At 36.4% G+C, this 23,872-nt stretch overlaps 1 protein-coding gene across 1 annotated transcript in view; it reads left to right on the top strand.

Annotated features, from left to right (window-relative positions):
* The first annotated feature begins 13,220 nt into the window (after window positions 1–13,220).
* The window catches only part of LOC131159050 (probable UDP-N-acetylglucosamine--peptide N-acetylglucosaminyltransferase SPINDLY), a 67,745-nt gene continuing 57,093 nt past the window's right edge, over window positions 13,221–23,872 (top strand). The window contains exons 1-5 of the mRNA XM_058113856.1: window positions 13,221–13,540; window positions 14,195–14,631; window positions 21,570–21,731; window positions 21,821–21,996; window positions 22,104–22,179. Coding sequence (XP_057969839.1) covers window positions 14,221–14,631; window positions 21,570–21,731; window positions 21,821–21,996; window positions 22,104–22,179 — 825 coding nt within the window. The 5' untranslated portion in view covers window positions 13,221–13,540; window positions 14,195–14,220. The remainder of the gene's footprint in view (window positions 13,541–14,194; window positions 14,632–21,569; window positions 21,732–21,820; window positions 21,997–22,103; window positions 22,180–23,872) is intronic.

Below are 23,872 nucleotides of genomic sequence, written 5' to 3'. Positions count from 1 at the left end.
GTGTGGTTGCACTGACATAACATAATAGCTGCGATATCGAGCTTCCTGAACATATCTAGTCTATCGGGGTTCTTATACCATATAATATTATCTACATACATAATGATTCCGATACGTGATTTCATTTCATAAAATTTGTCTGAATCGGCATAAGTCGTCTGAATTGTACTCGGCATATAACTGTCTGAACTATACTCGGCACATAGCCGTCTCTTCCGCCCCAAAAAAAAAAAAAAATTGTACTCAGCATAAAGCCTTCTGAACTATCATATCATAATTCTGTATAAATCTATCTTTTCATGATCTGTATAAATTTGTACTTTACTGTATATCTTCATAAAATATACTAACAAGTTTGTTTATGCAGTGATAAATTCGTTACTCATACCACACAATTTGAGTAAATATTTCATAATATAATAATCTATCTGGGAAAAACATATTTTATTCACCTATTTAATTTAATTCCATTATATCCCAAAAAATCCAACATAATCAAATCCCTACAGTTTAATATAATTCCAAAATGTTTCCAAAAATATGATATAATCAAATATTACAATTTAATAATCAAATACTACAATTTAATAGGTTAATTTTTATGAAAATAACTAACATAATCTATTCCCCTTACCTTAACCTTGGAGTGGTGCCTAGGATCCCCAAATGACGATTCCATTCTATTTAACTTGTTAAGGATTGTCGCTAGGACCCCGTAGTGTTGTTTGTTTTTCGATTTGGCTTACGAATGGAGAAAAATCTTAGAGAGAGAGAGAAGAAAACCGTGGGGGGGAGGTTTGAGTTCTCTAGAATTCAATTCCTGAATGTTCAAGAATGAATTCTCATTCCCTTACATGTATATATAATATTATAATATTATATAATATTATAATATTATAATAATATATTATATTATATTATTTAATTATAATAATATTTAATTAATTATTATTTTTTTAGGATCACTACTGCATTAACATAGCCTAATATACCGTCCCAAAAACAAGGATATTGAACTGTATTAACATAATTAGAGGTTATTGCATTCTTACTCAAAAGAGATAAAATATCGAGTTCACACAAATTGCTGTTGTAGTAGCCTTTGCCCACAAAAATCTCATCATGGTTTATCACTAGCTTATCTAACTTGAATTTTAGTTTAATCCTTACTTTATTGAGAAATCTAGGCTTCAAGTTGCTCTTATCTCAATGACATGATAAACATGATTCAATTAAAGTGTCTTACTAGATTTAAGCTTTAAATATCCTTCACCTACCATTGGCAAGGTCCTAGAGTCTCATATAAAGACAAACTCATTACCTATTGTGAGTGTGCAAGGAATGCACAACTCTCTCTGGCTACTGGTGCACTTGGTGGGTCTAGCATCTACCACCCACTTTTTTTCTTCATAAAATCAAGTTGACTTTTGAAACTATAACTATTGTGACTTCCTCGACCTCTGTCAAGTTGGTTTGTTGAGTCTTTCAAAAATCTACATTTACTAGCATACACGATGCGTAGTCTTACCACATACAACATTGTTTCCCTTTTTCTTCCTAGCTCCTAGTTGTCCGAACCTTTGAAACAGTTCCTTTTTCCGTTGAAGTTATGATGTTGTTTTTTATAATGAAAGCTTATTTAGGGTATTTTCCCTTCGTAGGAATTTTCCTTCTTTACCTTGATTAAATCTTATTTGCTTTGAATCTTCTTCCTTGGTTTTCTTAGGTTAGTTTGACAAACATTTTGTCTTTTTTATTCAAATGTGCATGGTCAAGTCTTATCATGTCACTTCTTTGCGCATATTTTTTGGGTTAGTCATAGTCCTTCCATGAGACGGGTAAGTTATTTAATGATTTGTTGCAAAATAGACTTATCTCCCACCATGTTATAATCTAGGAAATAATCTATTCCAAATTCTTTTTTAGATTTGGCATCCAAAATTATATGTTTTTTCAGCAATGCATCCCAAATATCCTTAGATGTGTTGAGGGTGCAATAGATGTCATAGAACTTATTAGCCATACCACTGATGAGTATGTAGTTCTTGCACAAGTAATTAGCTTTTTCCATAATTGGACATAAACCATGTTGGTAGAATAAGAATCAACAGAAGGCATAGACTCTCTAAGTACAAAATCACTCTTATGGTTTTTGAAAAATAAAAAGAGTTTGGAACTCCATTAACTACTTATAGTTGTTGCCATCAAAGTAGGGTTCCTACTTGGTTATATTAGGGACTTGAATATGTTTGTTATGCTTTAGAAAAATTATTGGAATTTAATTTAGATTGTTGGGAAAAATGATTTTTTTTAAATTGTAAATAAGCATGATGACACACTAGGACTTAATACTAATTATAGAAATTTTGAAAATAAAATATTACTAGAAAATAATGGACCATAGCAATAGAAATTGTTGGTTGAAGGACAGGTTATATGTTATTCTTTAATTCATTGGTCTCCAATGGTGCAATAGGTATTCAATGACCGATCTCTAGGATTAAACATCTTATAAGCAGCGTAGTAACCTAGTAGTTCACGAACTAAACCCAACATCTGCTCAAGCACATATTTTTTAGCAAACAAAAGACAATAGGAAAGAAATAACAAAGGATTGTAATAATAATAATAATGTGTGCCAAAGTATTGTGAGTGGTCTCCTTTTATAGACACTAAAGGAGAGTCTAAGCTATAGATACTAAAAACTAATTTTTTAAAAAGTAAAAATAGGTTTATTTGACCTTTCAAATTAATCTAGAAAAAATGAACAATTATGGCTAAAATTTAGCCATGAAAACTATAAACTAATTTCTAGAAAACTAAAGCAATCACACATTTGATCTTCAAAAAGCTAAAAGTATAACATATTGCAATATAGAAACCCCTTAGATTTGGTTCAAAGGAAATAAATTTTGTGAAAAAAATAAGGTCTCATCATAAAATGGAAGTCAAGACAACTTGAAAGCCTATCCTCTATCCCAATTCTCGAAGATTCCAATTGTAGTGTGGTATCAATTATATGTGAGAGAAAATTTACTTTTACAGTCAATGTGAGGTTAAAGTTCATATTCAATTTGAAGCACACTTTTACATAATTCCAAGACTATTAACACCCATAAATACATCATACACAAGGAAACAACAACATTTTAGAATATTCGACTTATGGGCATTCATTTGAACCTTAGAGGTGAACTTTTGGGTCTTTCAAAGAAAAATTCCATCTCGTTTTTGTCGAAAGCCCCTCATCTATTTGCATACTCTCTGATTGTCTCTAGCACAATCCAATCTTGAATGCTCGTTTTATTTTAGAGAGAGCATAATAAACACTTGAATTGAGATGTGAGCCCAATGTTCATCTTATCCCTTTGCAAGTAGGAGATTGAGGATTTGTGTGAACCTCTCCAGTTTGTTAGAAGGCATGGGATGAAGGGTAGGTTAGGCATTTTGTAATGCCCTTGATAAATATAAAGGTTCATACCCCTTAAAAGGGAGAGGGAGCCTCTTTGCTACAACAAAACACCTAAAAAATGATTTAACAAAAATACCTAAAATATTATTTAAGAACATGCTCAAAATGATTACCATTTCCATTAATAGTACAAAAGTATCTTGGATCATCATGCTATAAAAAAAATTCTATTATTTACATAGTTCAAAATGAAAAAAACTATATTAATGTGTTTGTACTTGAAAATTTAAGATCTAAATTGTATGTTCCCAAAACAAAAGGTGTAGGATTTATATCCCAAAGGATATGTCCCACATGAATGATGTGGGTCCCACATATAGGGAATGTGTCTCATATGATAAGGATATGAATTAATGGTTGTATGGGTTAACTAAAAGGTTATCTTATTCAATATGAGAAATTAATGGTGGAAGTTTGAAGAGATTCCTATACATAAATATTATAGATATATATATATATATATATATATATATATAAAATATATATTAGCTACTATTATGGGTGCAGCTATAAGGGCATACTATGCATCAAGTTAAACTCTAAGAGGTTAACTACATGGTGGTGTTAGCTGTAAAGAAAAGATAGGAAGAAAGGAATTGTCCTCTCTCTGCCTCTACTTCTCTAATCATCAAGAGATCCCACAGATCTGGTGAAGGAAGGAAAAAGAAAGAGGAGAAGTGGGAGAAACGATTTCTTCGGATTCTCCGGGTGTTCTTTTCGATAGGTTCGATATGGCAGATTCCAGTATGTAAAGTTTACAGTTTATGATTTATTTATTTTCTGCATAAAGTAATTGATGTGAAGTTCATGATAATTGAAGATCTTTGGCTGCAATATATTTATAAAAGTTTTCTTACATGTGGTATCAGAGCCAAGTTTGAAATTATCATGATCTTCCTTTCATGAGAAAGATCGTTTCTTTTAACCCCTTACAATCTTGTTATGGGTTCGTGTGAAAATTTACGTTCATGATATTTTCTCGAATCGAACTGAAGAATTTGTATGATAAATGATTCCTAAAAATATATGTGATATTTGATTAATTTATGGGGTTTTTTGTTGGTTTGAAAATTTTCTTACATGTGGATCGTTAACGGTTTTCCCCTATATAGTGATATTAAAGTAGGGCTGCTAAATGATATGCATACGAATAATTTTATTAATAATGTACCACACACATGTTATACATGCATAAGTTAGAGAATTTTACATGAAAGTAAGTTAGTAAAATTCTTATATTGTGGAATTGATTATCTGTTGTATATTATGGATTGGTATTTTGAAATGAACTCTGAGATGAATATGAAACATGACATAGATAAAAAAAAACTAATTGTAGTTTTGACTGTACCGTGAAGTTTTTGAATATATGGGCTGCAGTTTTTATATACGGGCTGCCAGTGGCTGTCAGTTTTTTTTTTTAATATACGAGCTGCAATTTTTAATACATGGGCTGCTGTTTTTAATACATGGGCTGCCAGTGGCTGTCAGTTTTTTTTTTAATATACAGGCTGCAGTTTTTAATACATGAGCTGCTGTTTTTAATACATGGGCTGCAATGTTTTTAATTCATGGGCTGCCAGATTTTACATAAAATAAAATAAAATATTAATCCAAGTAAAATTGTCATTGTGAGAAATTAATTATCTGCTTTAAACTTGGATTAATTTTGTTGAGTATGGAGTCAATCAATGTTTATATTATGATTAACTTGTTATCACAAAAGTGATTTCGTTAAGAAAAATTATAAACATTGTATTGAGATCTAATCTTGCAAAAATTATTACACAATGATTATTTGAATATTATGGCTGGCCCAAAGGTGCACCAACTTTCAAATAGTCATTGATTTAATTAGGGTTAGTATATTGCATAAGTTAATCCAAAGATTGAATGCAATTTACTAATGAAATGTTCTAAACTCAAAGCATTAATGTAGTGAGCATTTTGTGTTACTACAGTGTTTGTTCCTGTTTCATTGCATTCGCTAGCTTCTTCTATTCCAATCTTGAATGGGACAAATTTCTCTGACTGGAATGAACAAATTCAGTTTCACCTTGGTGTTCTGGATCTAGACTGAGCTCTGTGAATGGATAAATCGGCTGCTATTACTGAAACCAGCAGTTCGGAATAGCAAGCTTTGTATAAGTCATGGGAAAGGTCGAACAGATTAAGTATGATGTTTATGCAAATGTGTATAGCAAATAATATTAAATCAACACTCCCTTAACTAGACAACGCAAAGGAATATATTAAGGCAGTGGAAGATAGATTTCGTTCAGTTTTTATACATTTATAAAAGCAAGAATTGAACTTATATAGAATATATTTTATGTCTTGCTTGTATGCTGAAACGTCTTCATGACTGTGCTTGTACTGTCTTGAAATTTTGTGTCATGAAATCTTTTTTAAAGGGTGCTACATAACTGGTTCATGGATCATATATAAAATGCTTATGAACTCGTTAGACTACTCTTATGCTCAAACCTACATTTGCTATCATATGTCGTGCGTGTTGAACTCAAATCTTTCACGAGTCTTATGATATGTTTAATTTGTCATGGTTTGTGGATAATCCTGGTCTGATCTTGTTTGTCATATGCTTTTTAATTTCTTAATGACCAGTTATGAAAATTGTTCTGTGCTTAACTACCATATATCTTTAAAACAATTATAAAATTTTTATGCCCAACTGCTATATCACATAAGGGGAGAGTTTTTCAAAAAAAAGGGGGAATTCTCTTTACTGAATCTATTTTAAATGATAAAAAATTATTTTCTATTCAGCTTAACGCTTTTTCTGATGACAAAAGGGGGAGAATAGTTTTAAGCAAAATGTTTATGACCATAGGGGCAAATATTTTGAGGGGTGAAAACTTATGGGTAAATTTCTGAGCTTGTACTTTAATGCAAAAATTGAATGCATAATCCTTTGAAGTGTCTTCTTTTGTGAATATGTTTGAGTTTTATTGTTTGTATTTCATATTATGCATATTCTTAAGGGAAACCTTTTCAGGCTGTACCCATTTTGCTTTGGTGCGTTTGTCATCATCAAAAAGGGGGAGATTGTTGACTTTTTGGGTCTGATCCCTATTTTGATGCTGACAAAGCACATGTTTCTTATGTGTGTATTTAGCATGTAAACAGGTCTATTAATTTAACACACACATAAGGCAACGACGATGGAAGCTTGCAGGACTTAAAGACTATACGATGAAGCGCATTCCATGAAGTCGGAAGAGCAAAAAGACGAAGACATTTGTTTTAAATTTGTATATGCATTTATTTTTTATTTTTGGTCTATAATATTGCATGCATATGCATGATGTGTTTGAATGCTCAGAATGACCGTAGATAGACCCTAGGAACTAGCACATCTCACCAAAAGCTTTTTTCTAAATAGACCAAAATCATATAAAGTTTTTGGAATAGCTTTAGGGTCAAAATCGGGGCTAAAACGAAGTTTATAAAAACTTCGGTCGACCGACACTGGATTTTTTCGATGTCTTCAAAAAGGACCTAGAAATGACCTTAGGGCACTCACTTATGCATACCCATACTTGATCATTTGAAATAGAGTGATCGTTGGCTCAAATAGGACCGAAATGCACAAGTTTTGCACTTTCGGTCGACCGACCATCATAGTTCATTTGTAGCTCGGTCGACCGAACCTAGGTCCAAGTCAATGATTGACCATGTCCTGGTCGACCGAACTGAATAGTTCAAATAGCCCCCGATCAACCGAAACCTCCTGGGGTCAACATTTTGACTGTCTGGTCAACCGAACTAAAATTGCATACCAACTACCTAGTCGGCCGAGAGTCCTCGGGAAATGTCCTAACAACCTGGTCGATCGAACTTCTCAGTTCAAAATGTCCCGATCGACCAAACCTATCTGTTTTCAAAAATTGCCTCTTCCGGTCAACCGAGCTTTTAGTTCATTTTCACCCTAGTCGACCGAACCGCGCTAATTTGGAAAAATAGCCCTTCCTAGTCGACCGACCCTGAAGTTCAAATTGGCCCGGTCGACTGAGCCATATGAACTTCGATCGACCAAAAGTCTTCTAGTCGACCTATGCTCTCGAGTTAGAATATTTTTTAAGTGTTTAAAACGTCATTAAACTTTTTCAAAATACCGAGTGTGTCCCCGACGGTTATATTTTCCACAAACTCTATAAATACCCCCTCATTACTCCAGATTAACAACTTTGATTAACTCTAAATTTCTCTCTAATCCTCTGTTAATCAAAGTTCCCTCAACTTGTTTTTATTGCAAAAATTCTTCTTTGGGGCAAAATATTTTATTCAAATCTTTCAAACTCTCTTTCACTTGTTTTATCTCAAAATCACTTTCAAAGAAAGTATTTTATTTTGGACTTTATATTTGTATTTATATGCATATACTCTCACTTGTTACTTACTTTTTGAAAATCAATCTTTGAGAGTATTGCTTGCATTTCTCCTGGATTATTTCCTTGATATATATATTTTTGGAGAAGTTATCTATTGCACAAATATTCTATTGAGCTTAACTCCTAGATTCTCCAAGTATTTCTAACTTGCTTAAATCTTTGATTGGAGAACATAATACCCATTTTTCATATACATTCTATTTGTGCAAAAATCATTGAAAGAGAAAAACCTAGGTTCTCCTATAGTGTTATTGAAATATCTTTTTGGAGAAAACATTTATTAGGGTTTAAATATAGTTAAGCACCCTTACTCCCTAGAGCATTATTTCACATCATTGGAGTGTGTATTTATATGAGCTTAGTGTGTACATCTCTGCTTGTATTTCAGAAGCATATTTTCATGTACAAAAATGGTTTTCATGTAATGGTTCAATTTAGCCCGTTAATTGAACTGGGGAGTCTCAGCCCCATAAATGAGACCGTTTCGGTTCAGTCCGGAATTGAACTAGGGAGTCTCAGCCCCGCAAGTGAGACTAGTTTGGCTCAGCCTAGTAATTGAGCTGGGGTTTTTCTCACCTCGTAAGGAGAGGATGTAAAAGGCTTTTGCTCTGCCCAGTTAAGTGAGCAGGTATAGTGGAATCCTTGGGGGTAAGCCCAAGGCGGGGACGTAGGCTGGTTTGGCCGAACCTCGATAACAAATCTGGTGTCGCTCTTTCTATTTTATTTAAATTCTTGCATTTTAATTTCAGCATGTGTATCAACGTTTATTCAATGTCGAAATTATTCTCATGTACACATTTGATTTAAATAAGATACTGCACACATGTATGTTTGTTTTATTGTTAAACTCGCTTTACATACACGTATACATGTTGAATGGGATATGATACTGTGGTGAATCGGCAAAGTGTTTAAATTAGCCAAAAAAAAATTTAAAACCCAATTCACCCCCCCTCTTGGGATCACACAAATTCCAACATGTTGGCTCTGGTATTTTGTATAAGGGGTTATATAAATTTAATCTTAATGAAAAGTTTGTTGAAACACTCCTCACTCTACATCATTATATTAGAACTAAGCGTAGTAGAATAAATGAGAATTCCTCTTTCTTGTGGCATAAAAGACTAGGTCATATATCCAGGGAAAGAATGGAGAGATTGGTAAAGGATGGGGTTCTCATGAACCTTGATTTTATTGATTTCGATGTATGTATTAATTGCATTAAAGGAAAGAAACTAAATATACAAAGAAAGGAGCCACAAAAAGTAAGAATCTATTGGAAATTGTTCATACTGACGTATGTGGGCCTTTTGACTCACCATCTTTAGGTGGAGAAAAGTATTTTATCACCTTTATTGATGATTTTCACGATATGGCTATATCTATTTGTTGCATGAAAAGTCTCAAGCAATAGATGCTTTAAAGGCTTATGTTACTGAAGTGGTGCGACAATTACATAGGAAAGTGAAAATCATTAGATCTGACAAAGGTGGTGAGTATTATGGTAGGTATGATGGCATAAAACAATGTCTAGGACCATTTGCTAAATTCCTAGAACAACATGGTATTTGTGCTTAATACACAATGTCTGGTACGCCTCAGTAGAATGGTGTGGCTGAAAGGCGGAATCGTACTCTTATAGAAATGGTTAGGAGTATGTTAAGTAATTCCTCAGTACCCATTTCATTATGGATGGAAGCCCTTAAAACAACAGTGTATGTGCTTAATCGGGTTCCTAGTAAGGCAGTTCAGAAAACTCCTTTTGAATTGTGGACGGGAAGGAAACCGAGTTTAAGGCACTTTCATGTTTAGGGTTGTCCAGCAGAGATTAGAGTTTATAATCCAAATGAAAGGAAATTGGATTCAAGGACTGTGAGTGGGTATTTTATTGGATACCCAGAAAATTCTAAAGGGTATAGGTTTTACTATCCTAATCATAGTATGAGAATAATTGAATCGGGCAATGCAAAGTTCCTTGAAAATGGTGAAATTAGTGGGAATGATATGTCCCGAAATGTGGTCATTAAAGAAATTCAGGTTCCTATACCGATATCTAGACCTTTAACAGACATTGTTGTTCCTTTAGTTGTTGAAAGGCATGATAACACTAAACAACAGTCTAATGATGTATCACTTGGTAATGAAAATGTCACCATCGAGCCAATTGCAGAACAATCATAAGAAATAGCATTAAGGAGATCTCAAAGAATAAGGAAACCAGCTATTTCTAATGATTATTCAGTATATCTGCAAGAGGCTGATTATGATATAGGAACTAGTAAGGATCCGATTACGTTTTCACAAGCCATTGAAAGTGATGACTCTAAAAAGTGGATCAATGCCTAAATGATGAGTTGAAATCTATGGAACATAATAAAGTTTGGGACATCGTTAATTTGCCTGAAGGGTTTAAAACAGTTGGGTGAAAATGGGTCTTTAAGACCAAACATGACTGTAATGGCAACATTGAACGATATAAAGTCAGACTTGTAGCAAAGGGTTTCACTTAGAGGGAAGGTGTTGATTATAAAGAGACATTTTCTCCTGTGTCTAAAAAGGACTCTCTTAGAATCATTATGACTTTGGTGGCTCATTTTGATTTAGAGTTACACCAAATGGATGTGAAAACTGCTTTTTTAAATGGGAATTTAGATGAAAAGGTATATATGGATCTTCTTGAAGGTTTAATGATTACAGGTAAAGAGCACATGGTTTGCAAATTAAAGAAATCAATATATGGACTTAGACAAGCTTCCAGGCAATGGTATTTTAAATTTCATGATACCATCACGATCTTTGATTTTAAAGAAAACACTATTGATCGGTGTATATATTTAAAGGTCAGTGGGAGCAAGTTTATCTTTCTGATTCTATATGTTGATGATATTTTACTTGCCAGTAATGATATTGGCTTATTGAATGATACCAAGAGATTTCTTTCTATGAACTTTGAAATGAAAGATATGGGTGAGGCAACTTATGTGATTGGAATTGAAATATTCCGAGACAGATCACTTGGAATGTTAGGGTTGTCTCAGAAAGGATATATTAATAAAGTTCTGGAAAGATTTCACATGGCTGATTGTAAACCAACTCCTGCTCCTATTTGTAAAGGGGACAAGTTCAGTCTAAAAGATTGTCCACATAATGAATTCGAAAAGAAAAGTATGGAAAATATTCCTTTTGCATCTGTTGTTGGGAGCTTGATGTATGTGCAGACTTGTACGAGACCAGATATTAGTTTTGTAGTTGGGATGCTCAGGAGGTACCAAAGTAATCCCAAAATGGAGCATTGGAAAGCTGCAAAGAAAGTCTTGAGGTACTTAAAAGGAACTAGACACTGTATGCTCACATATAGGAGAATAGATCAGTTGGAGGTGGTTGGCTACTCTAACTCAAATTTTGCTGGATGCTTTGATAGTCATAAGTCAACGTATGACTATTTGTTCTTGTTAGCTGGAGGAGCAATATCATGGAAGAGTGTTTAACATACTATCATAGCAGCATCTATTATGGAAGCACTTGTGGCGTGCTTTGAGGCCATGATTCAGGCTTTGTGGTTGCGGGACTTTATCTCAGGACTTGGGATTGTCGACAGTATAGCTAGGCCGTTGAGAATTTATTGTGATAATTCCACAGCAGTCTTTTTCTCCAAAAACGACAAATACTCTAATGGTGCTAAGCATATGGAGTTCAAGTATTTGGCCGTCAAGGAGGAAGTTCGGAAACAGACAGTAATTATAGAACATATAAGGACTGAGCTTATGATAGCAGATCCTTTAACGAAAGGATTGATACCAAAGGCATTTAAAGAACATGCTGATCACATGGGTCTTTGTTGTAATCCTTAATGTATAATAGTGGATCTGTATGTTTTGTTCTATAATATGTATAATGGTATCAATAAAAGTGTTTCTGAACATTATTTATGTTTACCATAAATCACATGATTATGGAGATGGTTCACTGTTAAACATAAATGGTTTTTGACAAAGACATTATAGGGACAGTATGATAACTTTCTATTATAGATCATAGTTAAGTGGTTTATTAGTTTTGTGGTACATGGAAGAGAAGATGTCGCTCTAATGATATATATCGCCATGACTCGTAGTAATGGGTTGCTTGATTATGATATTATGTTAATCTCATTGAAAAGTATAAATAAGCTAATGTTTTGTGCATATTATGGATATTTGTTAATCCATATTAATATAATTCATATGGGCAAAGTGGGAGAATATAGGATCTATATCCCAAAAGATATGTCCCACATGAATGATGTGGGTCCCACATATAGGGAATGTGTCCCATATGATAAGGATATGAATTAATGGTTGTATGGGTTAACTAAAAGGTTAGCTTATTTAATATGAAAAATTAATGGTGGAAGTTTGAAGAGATTCCTATACATAGTATATAATATATATATTAGCTACTATTATGGGTGCAGCTATAAGGACATGCTATACATCAAGTTAAACTCTAAGGGGTTAACTACATGGTGGTGTTAGCTGTAAAGAAAAGATAGGAAGAAAGGAATTGTCCTCTCTCTGCCTCTATTTCTTAAATCATCAGGAGATCCCATAGATCTGGTGAAAGAAGGAAAGAGAAAGAGGAGAAGTGGGAGAAACGATTCCTTCGGATTCTCCGAGTGTTCTTTTCGATAGGTTCGATATGATCGATTCCGGTATGTAAAGTTTACAGTTTATGATTTATTTATTTTCCTCATAAAGTGATTGATGTGAAATTCATGATAATTGAAGATCCTTGGCTGCAATATATTTATGAAAGTTTTCTTACAAAAGGTACATATATTTGAATTTAAATCTAAAATTATATTTAACACAACTATAATCCTGATATCATGTTTAGTCTACGGAATGCAATAGATAGAGATGAAATAAAATAAAAATTTAAATAAAAAATTAAGGTAATAAATTTAACTATATCTCAAATAATTTTATTCTATTTTTATACAACGACCATTTAGTTTAATACAATGAGTGATCCGATAATCCCAAAGTAACAAATTTGTGGAAATTAAAATGATAACTTATATATTTCATATCATATGGATCACCTCCCACCTCCTAAAGTCTTGGTCCTCACAATTGTGGGTTTGCTTTATAGAGTATCCGGCTCAAGTACCGAAAAGGACAACCATGAAACTTGGGAATTTTCGGCCCACGGGCGGGCACAGGTGGTGAAATCACACGGGCGGGTGGGTCGGGTCGGGCCGGTGAATACCCAGAACGGTCCATGGAGGCTGCGGTCTTCCTCCCTGCGCCCGCGCAGTGGCAGTTGGCGCAAAATGGATGAAAAAGAAGGGTCATCATTTAAAAAGCTGTCCCAAGCAGCTTTGCCATTTGTAGTTAACGGACGGCCCTCACAGCCTCTTTGCTCTCTCTCTCTCGGGGGTTTGAGGGACTTCAAGCCAGGGTGTCGGAGAGGGACGGTTCTCTTTCTCTCTCATCAACCCTCTCTCTCTCTCTCTACAGTCCTCGTTCCCAGCCCCCAGGCAAGTCTCCCTCGCTTCTACTGCCGAGTTTGTCCTCAACCGTCTTCCACCCTCCCTCGGTATGCGCCGCTTCTTTCAGGGTTAGCAGAAGCATCGCCATGTGTTAGCGGTCGCTGGAGCTCGGCTACCTCGATTGTAAGATTCGAATCCCTAATCCCACTCTCTTACTTCGAAATGGTAGTTAGTTTAATTGAATATCATTTCTGACGAAATCCCTAATTTTCTGTTTTGTTTTCTTTCGGTAAATCCAAGTTTTGTTGTTTTATGGAACTGGGGTTTGGTGGTTTCATGCTAGCTGAAGCTCGCGTGCTTTAGTCTATTCGTTTGAGTTTGTTTGCGTGTCGTTATTATTAATGCTTTTGTTTTTTTCCTGTTTGTATGCTTTACTTGGATTTTATTGAGTGTGTGTGGGGTTTTAACTCAAATTCTTGAATGCGGGATATTCAAAGCGGTAGTTCTTTATCCGGGTATTGACTGGGCTAGTGTGTTCAGTCATTCTATAGTTCAACTTAATTTAGGATTCTTGAACGCCTTTTTTTGATGGGAGTATAGTTCTTAACTCAGGTCTTGTCTTTTGTGTTATTAATTCTAAGGGGCACAGTTAGATGGTTTGGAAAGCAAAGCTGAGTTGAGTATGTTGTTCAGCGCAGTGAAATTATTGCAATGCTTAAAACCTAGTAAAGTTGTAGTTCATACCATCATTCTTAAATGCTGTATTGGTTATTGTGAGAATATTTGTGGGTGAGGTATCATTTACTTGGTGTAATTGATTTAATAATCTTTGTTCAGGAAACTGGGATATAGTTTTCTATCACATGGCTTGGACCGAAAAAGATGTTGGTGATGGTAGAGAGAGAGATGCAACGAGAGACAATGGTTTCTTGAAAGGATCACGGCCTTCTACAAGCACCAGTGGCTCTCCAGGGTATGTAACACCTTTACAGAATGGGTTTGAAGGGAAGGATGCTCTTTCTTATGCCAACATTCTTCGCTCTCGGAACAAATTTGTCGATGCTCTTGCTTTGTATGAGAGTGTCCTTGAGAAAGATGGTGGAAATGTTGAAGCTCACATCGGCAAAGGGATTTGCCTCCAGATGCAGAGCATGGGAAGAGTTGCATTTGAGAGTTTTGCAGAAGCAATCAAGCTTGACCCACAAAATTCATGTGCCCTCACGCATTGTGGTATTTTGTACAAGGATGAAGGTCGCCTGGTAGAGGCTGCTGAGGTATGTTTATGGCGGTCGTGCTACTGTTATCACAACTAAATATTAAGAATTGTGGTTTATTGGAATGGTAGGCATATCAGACAAGAGGTTATTCATGAGGATAAATTTTCTTGATTGACATTTCTCCAAGGATAATTAGATTATATATTGTTTGCGTTAGTTAGCAAACATCTGTCATTCGGCAACATATTACCTTTTATTATTTGTCACTGCTCCAATTCAATTGCTCTTTATCCAATTTTTAATTTATCGGGTGTCTTCTGCAGCATCTAAAATAGAGATCATGGATCCTTTTTTTTTTTTAATTTTTATTTATGTTGCAATGTTCTCTCCTACTTTATCTTTTACTATTTAATTATTTACAAGCAATTGTTGTAAGTATCTATAATCCATGAGATTTGTTTAGGTACATTTTGAAGCTTTTGTTTCTGAGGCAATTCTTGTTTTACCTTTACATCATTTAACTATTTCCAAATAGCTAATGCAATACAATTTAGATATATAATTTTGTCTCTTCATTTAATGTATTAAGAGTCAACAAGAATATGTTCTAAAATATCAGTTAATAAGTGCAACTAAGTGGTGATGGCACTTGTTAAAAAAACCTTATAAGATAATAAACATGTGGTTAATGCATCCCTCCTTTTGAGAGAGTATTATGGGTTGGTGGGGCATTTGTTAGGTAGAGGGGTGAGAAGGTTTTAAATTCATGAAAAAGTTGAAATTCCTAAAGTGTAAAGTGAAAAACTGGAAGAGAGTTTCGGGAATGTCAAATGGTGGGATGGATAGACTTAAGGAGTGATGTCAATTAGAGGATGAGGATAGGAGCATGAGGGTCAATCTCCTTAACAAGCTTGAAGTGCTCTTATTGAGAGAGGACATGAGTTGGTGTTAGAAATCTGGGTTGAAGTGGGTTAAGGAGGAAGATTGTAACTCTGGTTGTTTCCACAGTGCAGCGAATGGGGAAGAAAAGTTACATCAAAGTGTCGATATTAAACTTGTTCAGGTGGTAAGGGGTCAATCTCATACCACAAGTGTGATTATTAACTTTTTAAAACATTTTTTTACTATGGAAATCCCAAATAGATTGGCGGTGGAAGGCCTTTGCTAGGGTCCCACCTAAGAGAGTTGTGCTTGGTGGCTTGAAACGCCTTTTGTGGTAGAATAAATTAGAGAAACAATTATTTGTTATGAGCAAAGACAAGCGTTCTGGCCCTAATGGCTTAATGATGGCATTCATTCAAGATATCTGGGAAGTTTTAGAAGTTGATATCCTTAAGTGTTTTGTTTTTTTCTTTTTAAGGAATTCCATTGTAAGGGTGTGGCAGACTGCAGATATTAATGCAAACTCTACATTTATCACCCTTATCTCCCCCAAAAAGAGAGATCTTGGAAAGGCAGGGACTTTAGATTGTACAATTTATTATAAGTTTGTATAAAATCTTCTCACAAGCCCTTGCTTATAGACTTAGACTAGGTTTGAGGGGACACTGTTGCCTTGGCATAGTTTGTTTATTCATGATGGATATATTTTAGATGTGGTGTTGGTGGCTAACGAGGTGGTAGAGGACGTTAGGGGGAGGATTAAGAAGGGGATTTTCTCTAAATTGGACTTTGAGAAAACGTATGATATGGTCAAGGGGCTTCTTAGACAAGGTGATGTGTAAGAAAGGGTTTGGTCACCTATGGAGAAAGTGGATCAAGAGGTGCCTGAGCTCACACATTTGTCATTCATTGTCAATGGTCAATCTAGAGAGTGGTATAGGGCCTCTAGTGGACTTAGACAAGGGGATCTACTCTTTCCTTTCATGTTCGCTCTTGTAGTAGGCACATTGAGTAGGACGGTTTACATGCTCTGATTAGAGGTCTGCATGTTGGGAGGGAGGAAGCAGAGGTTTCACATAGTTTGTTGATGACGCCCTACTCCTCCTTTAGAGTAAAATAGTAAATTTCTGAAAGTCATTTTGTTGCTCAAAATATTGAGCAGATTTTGGGTTTAAAAATCAACTTGTCCAAACGAGGGATTGCAGGCATTGATATGGGGGATAGAGGGTCCTATAGAGCTTCAAAATATTAGTGGGTTGTGCCTTTTCGAATGACCCCTCTCCTATCTCGACCTCCCTCTTGAAAGCCCCAAGAGAGAGCCCCCATCCAAAGTGTAGAAATCGATAATCATGTCACCTAGACAATCTAAGGAGATGGGGGACTAAAGACTCCAACAGAACTTGATCCACCCAAATATCTTCCTAAAAACATAAGCTATTTCCATTCCCATGGGAACGAGTGAGAGGATAGAATAAATGGGCTTTGTGAGAAATGAATTTCCAAGCGCTTTCATGAGAAGTGCATCCACTTCCTTTAGTTTCATACCCATTCTAGTGTAGACCATATTTACTTCTAATTACCATGTGCCAAAGGGTGTCAACCTCCAATTGAAATCTCCAAAGCCATTTTCCAACTAGTGAGATGTTTGTAGTCACCACATTCCCAAGAACCAAACTCCCTTCAGACTTAGGTCTTCTATTTCTATCCCAACTAACTAGGTGATCTCTCTTTCCCTCCCAAACTTTTGACCATAAAAACTCCTTCATTAGTCATAATCCTCCTTAAGGCCTTTGCCACCCCAACAAGAGCTTTGAAAAAAGAAAGGAACATTTAGGTATATTAGAAAGAGCAGCATTAATAAGAGTATGCATCCTCCGAATGATAGGCAAACCTTCTTCCCCCCCTAATCTATTTCCCATTCTCCACCATAGGGTCCCAAAACGAGGTAAGGCTACTCCAAAATTGTGTAACTAGCTAGGTCATCCAAGCCATCCAGCTTTGTCAAACCTGAGTTGATACTCGCTATCCCACTGTTATGCATGTTAATTTTGAAGCCTGAAATATTCTCAAATATTTATAGAAGATTCAAAGTCTTGCGAAAATTCAAAGTGTTATCCTCAAGGAAAATGAGGGTATCATCACCGAATTGAAGATGGGACACGATGACCTCCTCCCTCCCGCCTTGAGCCCTTGAATGACATTAGGACCTTGGGCATGGTTTATCATCCTACTTAGCACATCCACAAGTAAGGTAAAGAGAAACATGGAAAGTGGGGACTTTCCTCAGACCTTGTGAGGCCTGGTTTGCCTAAAACGCTTCCTCGGTTGGCCATTCACAATAACTAACATTGTCATTGTGGAAAGGCATCCTTTAATCCACTTTTCTTGCATCCTCTACCACCTCAATGGCCACCAGAACAAAATCTAAAATCTGTCTATTGTTAATAAAGACGGATTATTCGAGAGTAACTATTCTCCCCAACACCTCTCGAAGAATTTTGTAAAGGCTAGTTACTAGGCTTATTGGTCAAAAGTCTCTCATTCTCTTAGAATGCTCCTTCTTAGGGACGAGCGATAAATGTATCATTTGCATTCTTACCCACCACCCCATTTTTCTAAAACTCCTGAAAAAGGTCCATAAGATCTTCTTGAATCACTTATCAACTTTCTTGGAAGAAAGCCATGGTAAACCCATTTGGGCTCAGAGCCTTACTCCTATTCATCTCAAAGACTGCCCTTGAATCTCCTCAATGTCAAAAGGCCTTTCCAGCCAAGTAAGTAGCTTTTCATCGATAGGATCCCAATTTATACCTTCAACCATCAATCCATTCAAGCACCCCTCGGTGTACAACCTCTTATAGAGATTCGTTATCATTTCCTCAATTTGTCCTGAATCCTTCGCCATGTGTTCTTTCATCTGTTTTCAATACCTATAATTCATCGTCCTCCTCCCATTGGTCACTTTATGGAAAAGTTCGGTGCTCCTTCTCTCACCCACTTCCACCTAGATTTTTGTTTCTAGCCTATACTCTCCCTAAATAGGATAACCCCCAAATCATTACTAAGTTGTCTCCTAACCCTATCCTCTTCACTAGCGAAGCCACACTCTTCCTATCTATCCAGACACTAACTTTTCATTACATCGCTATTACTCTTCCCTCTGAGCTTCTCTACCTTTTTTTCTTCGATTCTAGATGGCCAAACTAGCCCCACCCCCCCCCGCCCAAAAAAAAAAATCCTTCAAGCTTTTGAAAGTCCTGCCCGACCACTTAGTTTCAAATCCTTTGGAAAAAATCACTATTTTTCTTCCTCATCTGTTATCTCCAGCAAGTCAAAAAATTTAACTATCCCATTTCTATTCTTCCTAAACCATAGTTCATCGCCTCTTGGTGAGTGACAAGTCCCCCCATGCCTGAATCAACCGTCCAGAACTGTAGTCAAGGTTGTTAGAATTGGGATTCTACGTGGGATCGTTGGAGCAGTCTGTAGGATCGAATCATAGAATCGGATTGAGGATCCTAAGATTCTACTTTCAATGTAAAATAAATGTGAAAAAATTATATATGTGGAACTTTATGACAAGTCCTAAGACTAAAAACTTGGTTGGTGGCTTAGTATAAGAAGTTAAAAGTACAATAAAAAGTGCACACAATGAAAAGAAGAAAAACAAGAAGAGCAAGAAAAGGAGAAAAAACAGTGCTCACTATTGAGTCTTTTCAAGAAGCAAAAAATTTGTTTCAAAGCATACCTTGCAGCTCTGCTGGTCCAGCTGGCTTGGCTCTTTTCTTGGCTGCTGCTTATCAAACAAGAACTCTGTGTTGAAGAGGACTTATGCGTTCTTGTCGAACACCAAAGAAGGAAGAGGACTGAGGACTGAGTTTTTGTTGAACCCCTGGTACTCTGGTTGTTGAACGCCAAAGAACTGTTGATCAAACAGCAAGACTGCTGGCTGCTGCTGATCAAACACCAGTCACCAGATGGAGGGCTCTCTGGTTGTCGAACAGGAGAGAAATTCAGGTGCAGGGTTCCTGAATTTCAATGAGGAGTAGAGGACTGAGGTGTCGGACTCCAGGGAAATCAGGTGCAGCTTCTGCTGAATCTGTTCACTGATGGGAGGCTGGGAGCCATTTTGCACCAGTTTAAGAAGACTTTGGACCAAACATAAACCTTTTGGGGCCATTGGGTGAATAAAAACATGTATTGAGCTGCATTATTGAAAATCCGGGTAACTGAGTAGGATCTGTATTATTCTATGATTCTGATTCTACAATTCTACCGACTCTTGTACGATTCTACCATGATTCTACTTGATTCCGATTTTTGTTGTGACTTGGATCGTTTGGGTGAAACTGGATCCTAGATCGTGCGATCCTACGATCTTGATCGCGATTTTAATAACCATGACTGTAGTTCGTCTCCTCTTGGTGTGGAACATAATTCATGGATTACTAAGAAAGTTAGGAGTCTTTATGTGGTGGTTTTGTGGAAGAACATAAGAAAAAGGTGGGATACTTTTATTAGACAGTTGCCTTTAAAGTGACCAAGGGAGATGCTGTTTTCCTCTGGCATGATTGCTGTTACTGAGAAATGCCTTCAAAAAATTAGTTTCTTGAACTTTTCTTGATGGCTAGAGAAGGGATGCTTTGGTGAGTTCTTGCCTAGATAATGTAGATGGCAAGGTGGTGAGGGATGTTTCCTTTGTGAGAAGGGTCGAGGTGTGTGTGCTGGAGAGTTTTTACAAATTTTTCAATTGCTTGCATGGGATAATTCTGACAGTGCAGGATGAGGATGTTGTGGAATGGAAAGAAAAAATGGATGTTTTGATCTTTAAAAAAATAAGCAGGAGGGTAGGAACAATTTTCTTTGGAAGGTCATTTGGAAGGCTAGAGCTCCCATTAAGATTTTTTTTTTCCTGTACATATATTTTGATGTAGGATTGTAGGAAGCTTCTTGTAAAGGATCTTGACTACAGGCAACCTGCAGAAAAGGAGATTTACAGTGGGTAACCAATGTTATCCATGCAAAGAATGGGCTGTGACAGTGCCTTGTCTATGACTGAAATTCTCTGGTGGCACAGATAGTGGGGAATTATGTTCTTGGATGGTTATTAAAATAGAACTGAGAAGAAGATCCTGGAAGTTGATTCTTCTTGACCATTTCTTTTGGTAATGTCTTGAGGGAGAGGGAGAGGGAGAGGGAGAGGGAGAGAAATAGAAGTTAAGGATTGATATACATCGTCGGCCTACAACCTAACAGCTTAAGCTTCAAGATAAAGCGGTAATATGACATGGTATCAGAGCTGATTATCAAAGAGGTCCTGGGTTATAGTCTGGTTGCCTGCATTCATTGTGTGGTGGTTAAAAATCACTGTACAACTTATAGTGGGTGTTATTTGTCATGGGTTTATCTCTCCATATGCTATTGGGCTGCATGTGCGGGGGAGTGTTAAAGCTTGGCATACATTGTCGTCCATAGCTTAACAGCTTAAGCTTTTAGCTTTCATAACAAGATGCTTAAATAAACTCCATTCATAATTTGGCCACATGAATCTCTATTTCTGAGTGGCTTCTGGTTCCTCACTGTTGTGTGTAATGAAGGGTGGGGATCACGATCCATTTGCCCTATAATCCAACAACTTAGCTGCATTCTCAAAAATTGTCTGCACATGCTATGTATGTAGTGGCCAAACCTGGGCTAATGAATTTGGGCAAGTTCTGAGCTTGGGTTAAAGTTTCATTTCCCCTCTTCTGCTCAAGCTCAAGCTGTTTTCAGCTTGACTTGTCTTGATTGAACTTGCACCACACATTTTTTGTACTTGCCTTTCTATTTTGATCTGGCATTTTATTTTTCATATATGTTAAATTTTCTTCAGTGAACGCTTTTTTAGTTAGGTGAGTTCGCTTTGCTTTTGTCATAGGTGAGCTGGTAAGTGTAATTCTTCACATTTTTTCTTAGTTTGTGTGGTTCTTCAAGAAAATTGCTTTATGCTACTGTGATTCTTTTTCTCTAGTGACAGTATTTTTGCTTTTAACGCTGACACACTCTTTTGTTATTGTTAGCATTTAAAAAAAAAAAAATTATTAGTCATGTTTGATTTATTTCACTTGATGCAGTCATATCAGAAGGCTTTGAAAGCAGATCCTTCATACAAGCCTGCTGCTGAATGTTTAGCAATTGTTCTAACAGATCTTGGAACCAGCTTAAAGCTTGCAGGCAACACTCAGGAGGGAATTCAGAAGTATCATGAAGCTCTGAAAATAGATCCACACTATGCTGTAATTCCATTTTCTTTCTCATTCTGGTTTTGCTTTTGTGTAGTCACTAAGCTGTTTTGAAATTCAGTACACTTGATTTGTGCGTGCAGCCTGCATATTATAACCTTGGTGTTGTTTATTCGGAAATGATGCAATACGACACTGCTCTTACCTGCTATGAGAAGGCTGCATTAGAGAGACCCATGTATGCTGAAGCTTATTGCAACATGGGTGTCATCTATAAGAACCGTGGAGACTTGGAATCAGCCATTGCCTGTTATGAGAGGTAGGATGTTATTTTGTTCTCTATTGAACTTTACTTCCAGGTTCTTGCTTTTCATACATTTGTGTTGCTAACCGTGCTCTATATGCTTGGTTTTTGTGCTGTGTCAGGTGTCTGGCTGTGTCTCCCAACTTTGATATTGCAAAGAATAATATGGCAATAGCCCTGACAGATTTAGGAACTAAGGTGGTTTGTTGTCACATTGCTTTCCTTTCAACTTTTGTTCTTATATTCATATTAGAAGTGAAAGCTGCATTGAATGGCATATTATTTTATTGTTACTGTTTTACTGAAGTTTCACTTAAGGACTGTTTTTGGTTCTTTTATGTGACTCCTAGCACAATCATGGTTGTAGCTAGCTAGACTGGCTGAAGTGGATCTCCTTTTGGGCCTTGTGAAAGGGAAATTGTAGCCTAGGTATTTCCAGGGAATTGCACGAGGTTGTAATGTGCAAACAAGGTTGTAAGTTGTGTTATTTTCTCTAGGGGGTCCATATTACTCTTATTCAGGCTTGTGTTGCTAGTGTCCCTCTATTTTTTGTCTATTTTTGGGATTCCTGGGAGGATAGCTAGTAATCTTGAGAAAATTATGAGGGATTTCTTTTTGTTTGGGGTTGGGGAGAATATGGATCACTTGGTTAGTTGGGAGATTGTGTGTATGTCTAAGCTGGATGGGAGTTTGGGTCTTGGAAAGTTGGTGTCTAAAATCACTGCTGTTATGGGTAAAAGGTATGGTGGTTTCTGTAAGATGAGTCCTCTCTTTCGCATAGAGCCATGAAAAGTAAATTTGGCTTGCATGTGAATGGGTGGTATGCTAATCTGGCAATTAGATGTTCTTCAGAAAGCCCATGGAGGTGTAAATTTCAGATTTACCCCCTCTTCATTCCTCAAACTAAATTTGTTTTGGGTAATGGTTATTAAATTTGTTCCTAGGAAGATATTTGGGTGGGTAATACTATGTTGTCATATCCTGTCCTTGTCTTTATCATTTGTCTTCTGGGCATAATGATGTTATTTCTTCCTTTTGGTATTTAATGATCATACGTCTTCTTGGTATTTCTGTTTTTGCAGAACTCTTAATAATAGGGAGTTGGAGGAGCTTTCTTCTTTGTTATTGTTGGAGAATTGCCCTCCTTTTGGAGGGATAGTCATTCTTGGTCATTAGATTCTTTGGGGGTTTATTCTTACAAATCTTTTTTGGTCATTTGACTAGTGCTAATATGTCCTCTCCAGTCCATAAAAGTATTTGGAAGGACAAAATCCCTTAAAAATTAAGGCTTTTATTGGGTTGGTTGGTCTTAATACAGTTAAGCCAACAATCTGTTGCAGAGTATCTCGAAGACACTTTCTCCTGATGTGCGTTCATTATGTTTTGATAGTTCAGAAACAGCTTCTCATCTATTTTTGATTGTTCCTTTGCTTGGAATTCTAGGAATTAGCTTTCTGGTTTATTTGGGATAGCAGTGGTTTTGTCTGGGGTGGGGTGGAGACTTTGTTGTGCTTCATTTTCTGGTTTTGGTAGAAGCAAGAATGCAGATGCTTTGTGGAGATGTGTGGTTTTTGCTGTACTGTGGTGATTATAGTTGGAACCGTGACTATTATTGGGGAAAAAGCTGAAACCCTCTATGTTATAGGATAGGATCCATTATTTTGCCTCACTTAGGTGTTCTGCTGCTTGCTGATTCAAATGAGTAAGGTTCTCAGATGTCCAGTGGGATTGGCATGCATTGTTAGTTTAATTGCTGCTGCTGCTGCTGCTGGCTGATTCAAATGAGTAAGGTTCTCGGATGTCCAGTGGGATTGGCAAGCATTGTTAGTTTAATTGCTGTTGCTGCTGCTGGCTGATTCAAATGAGTAAGGTTCTCAGATGTCCAGCGGGA

The sequence above is a fragment of the Malania oleifera genome, chromosome 1 (assembly GCF_029873635.1).
Source record: "Malania oleifera isolate guangnan ecotype guangnan chromosome 1, ASM2987363v1, whole genome shotgun sequence".
NCBI lineage: Eukaryota > Viridiplantae > Streptophyta > Magnoliopsida > Santalales > Ximeniaceae > Malania > Malania oleifera.
This window is presented reverse-complemented; position numbering and strand designations above follow the sequence as displayed.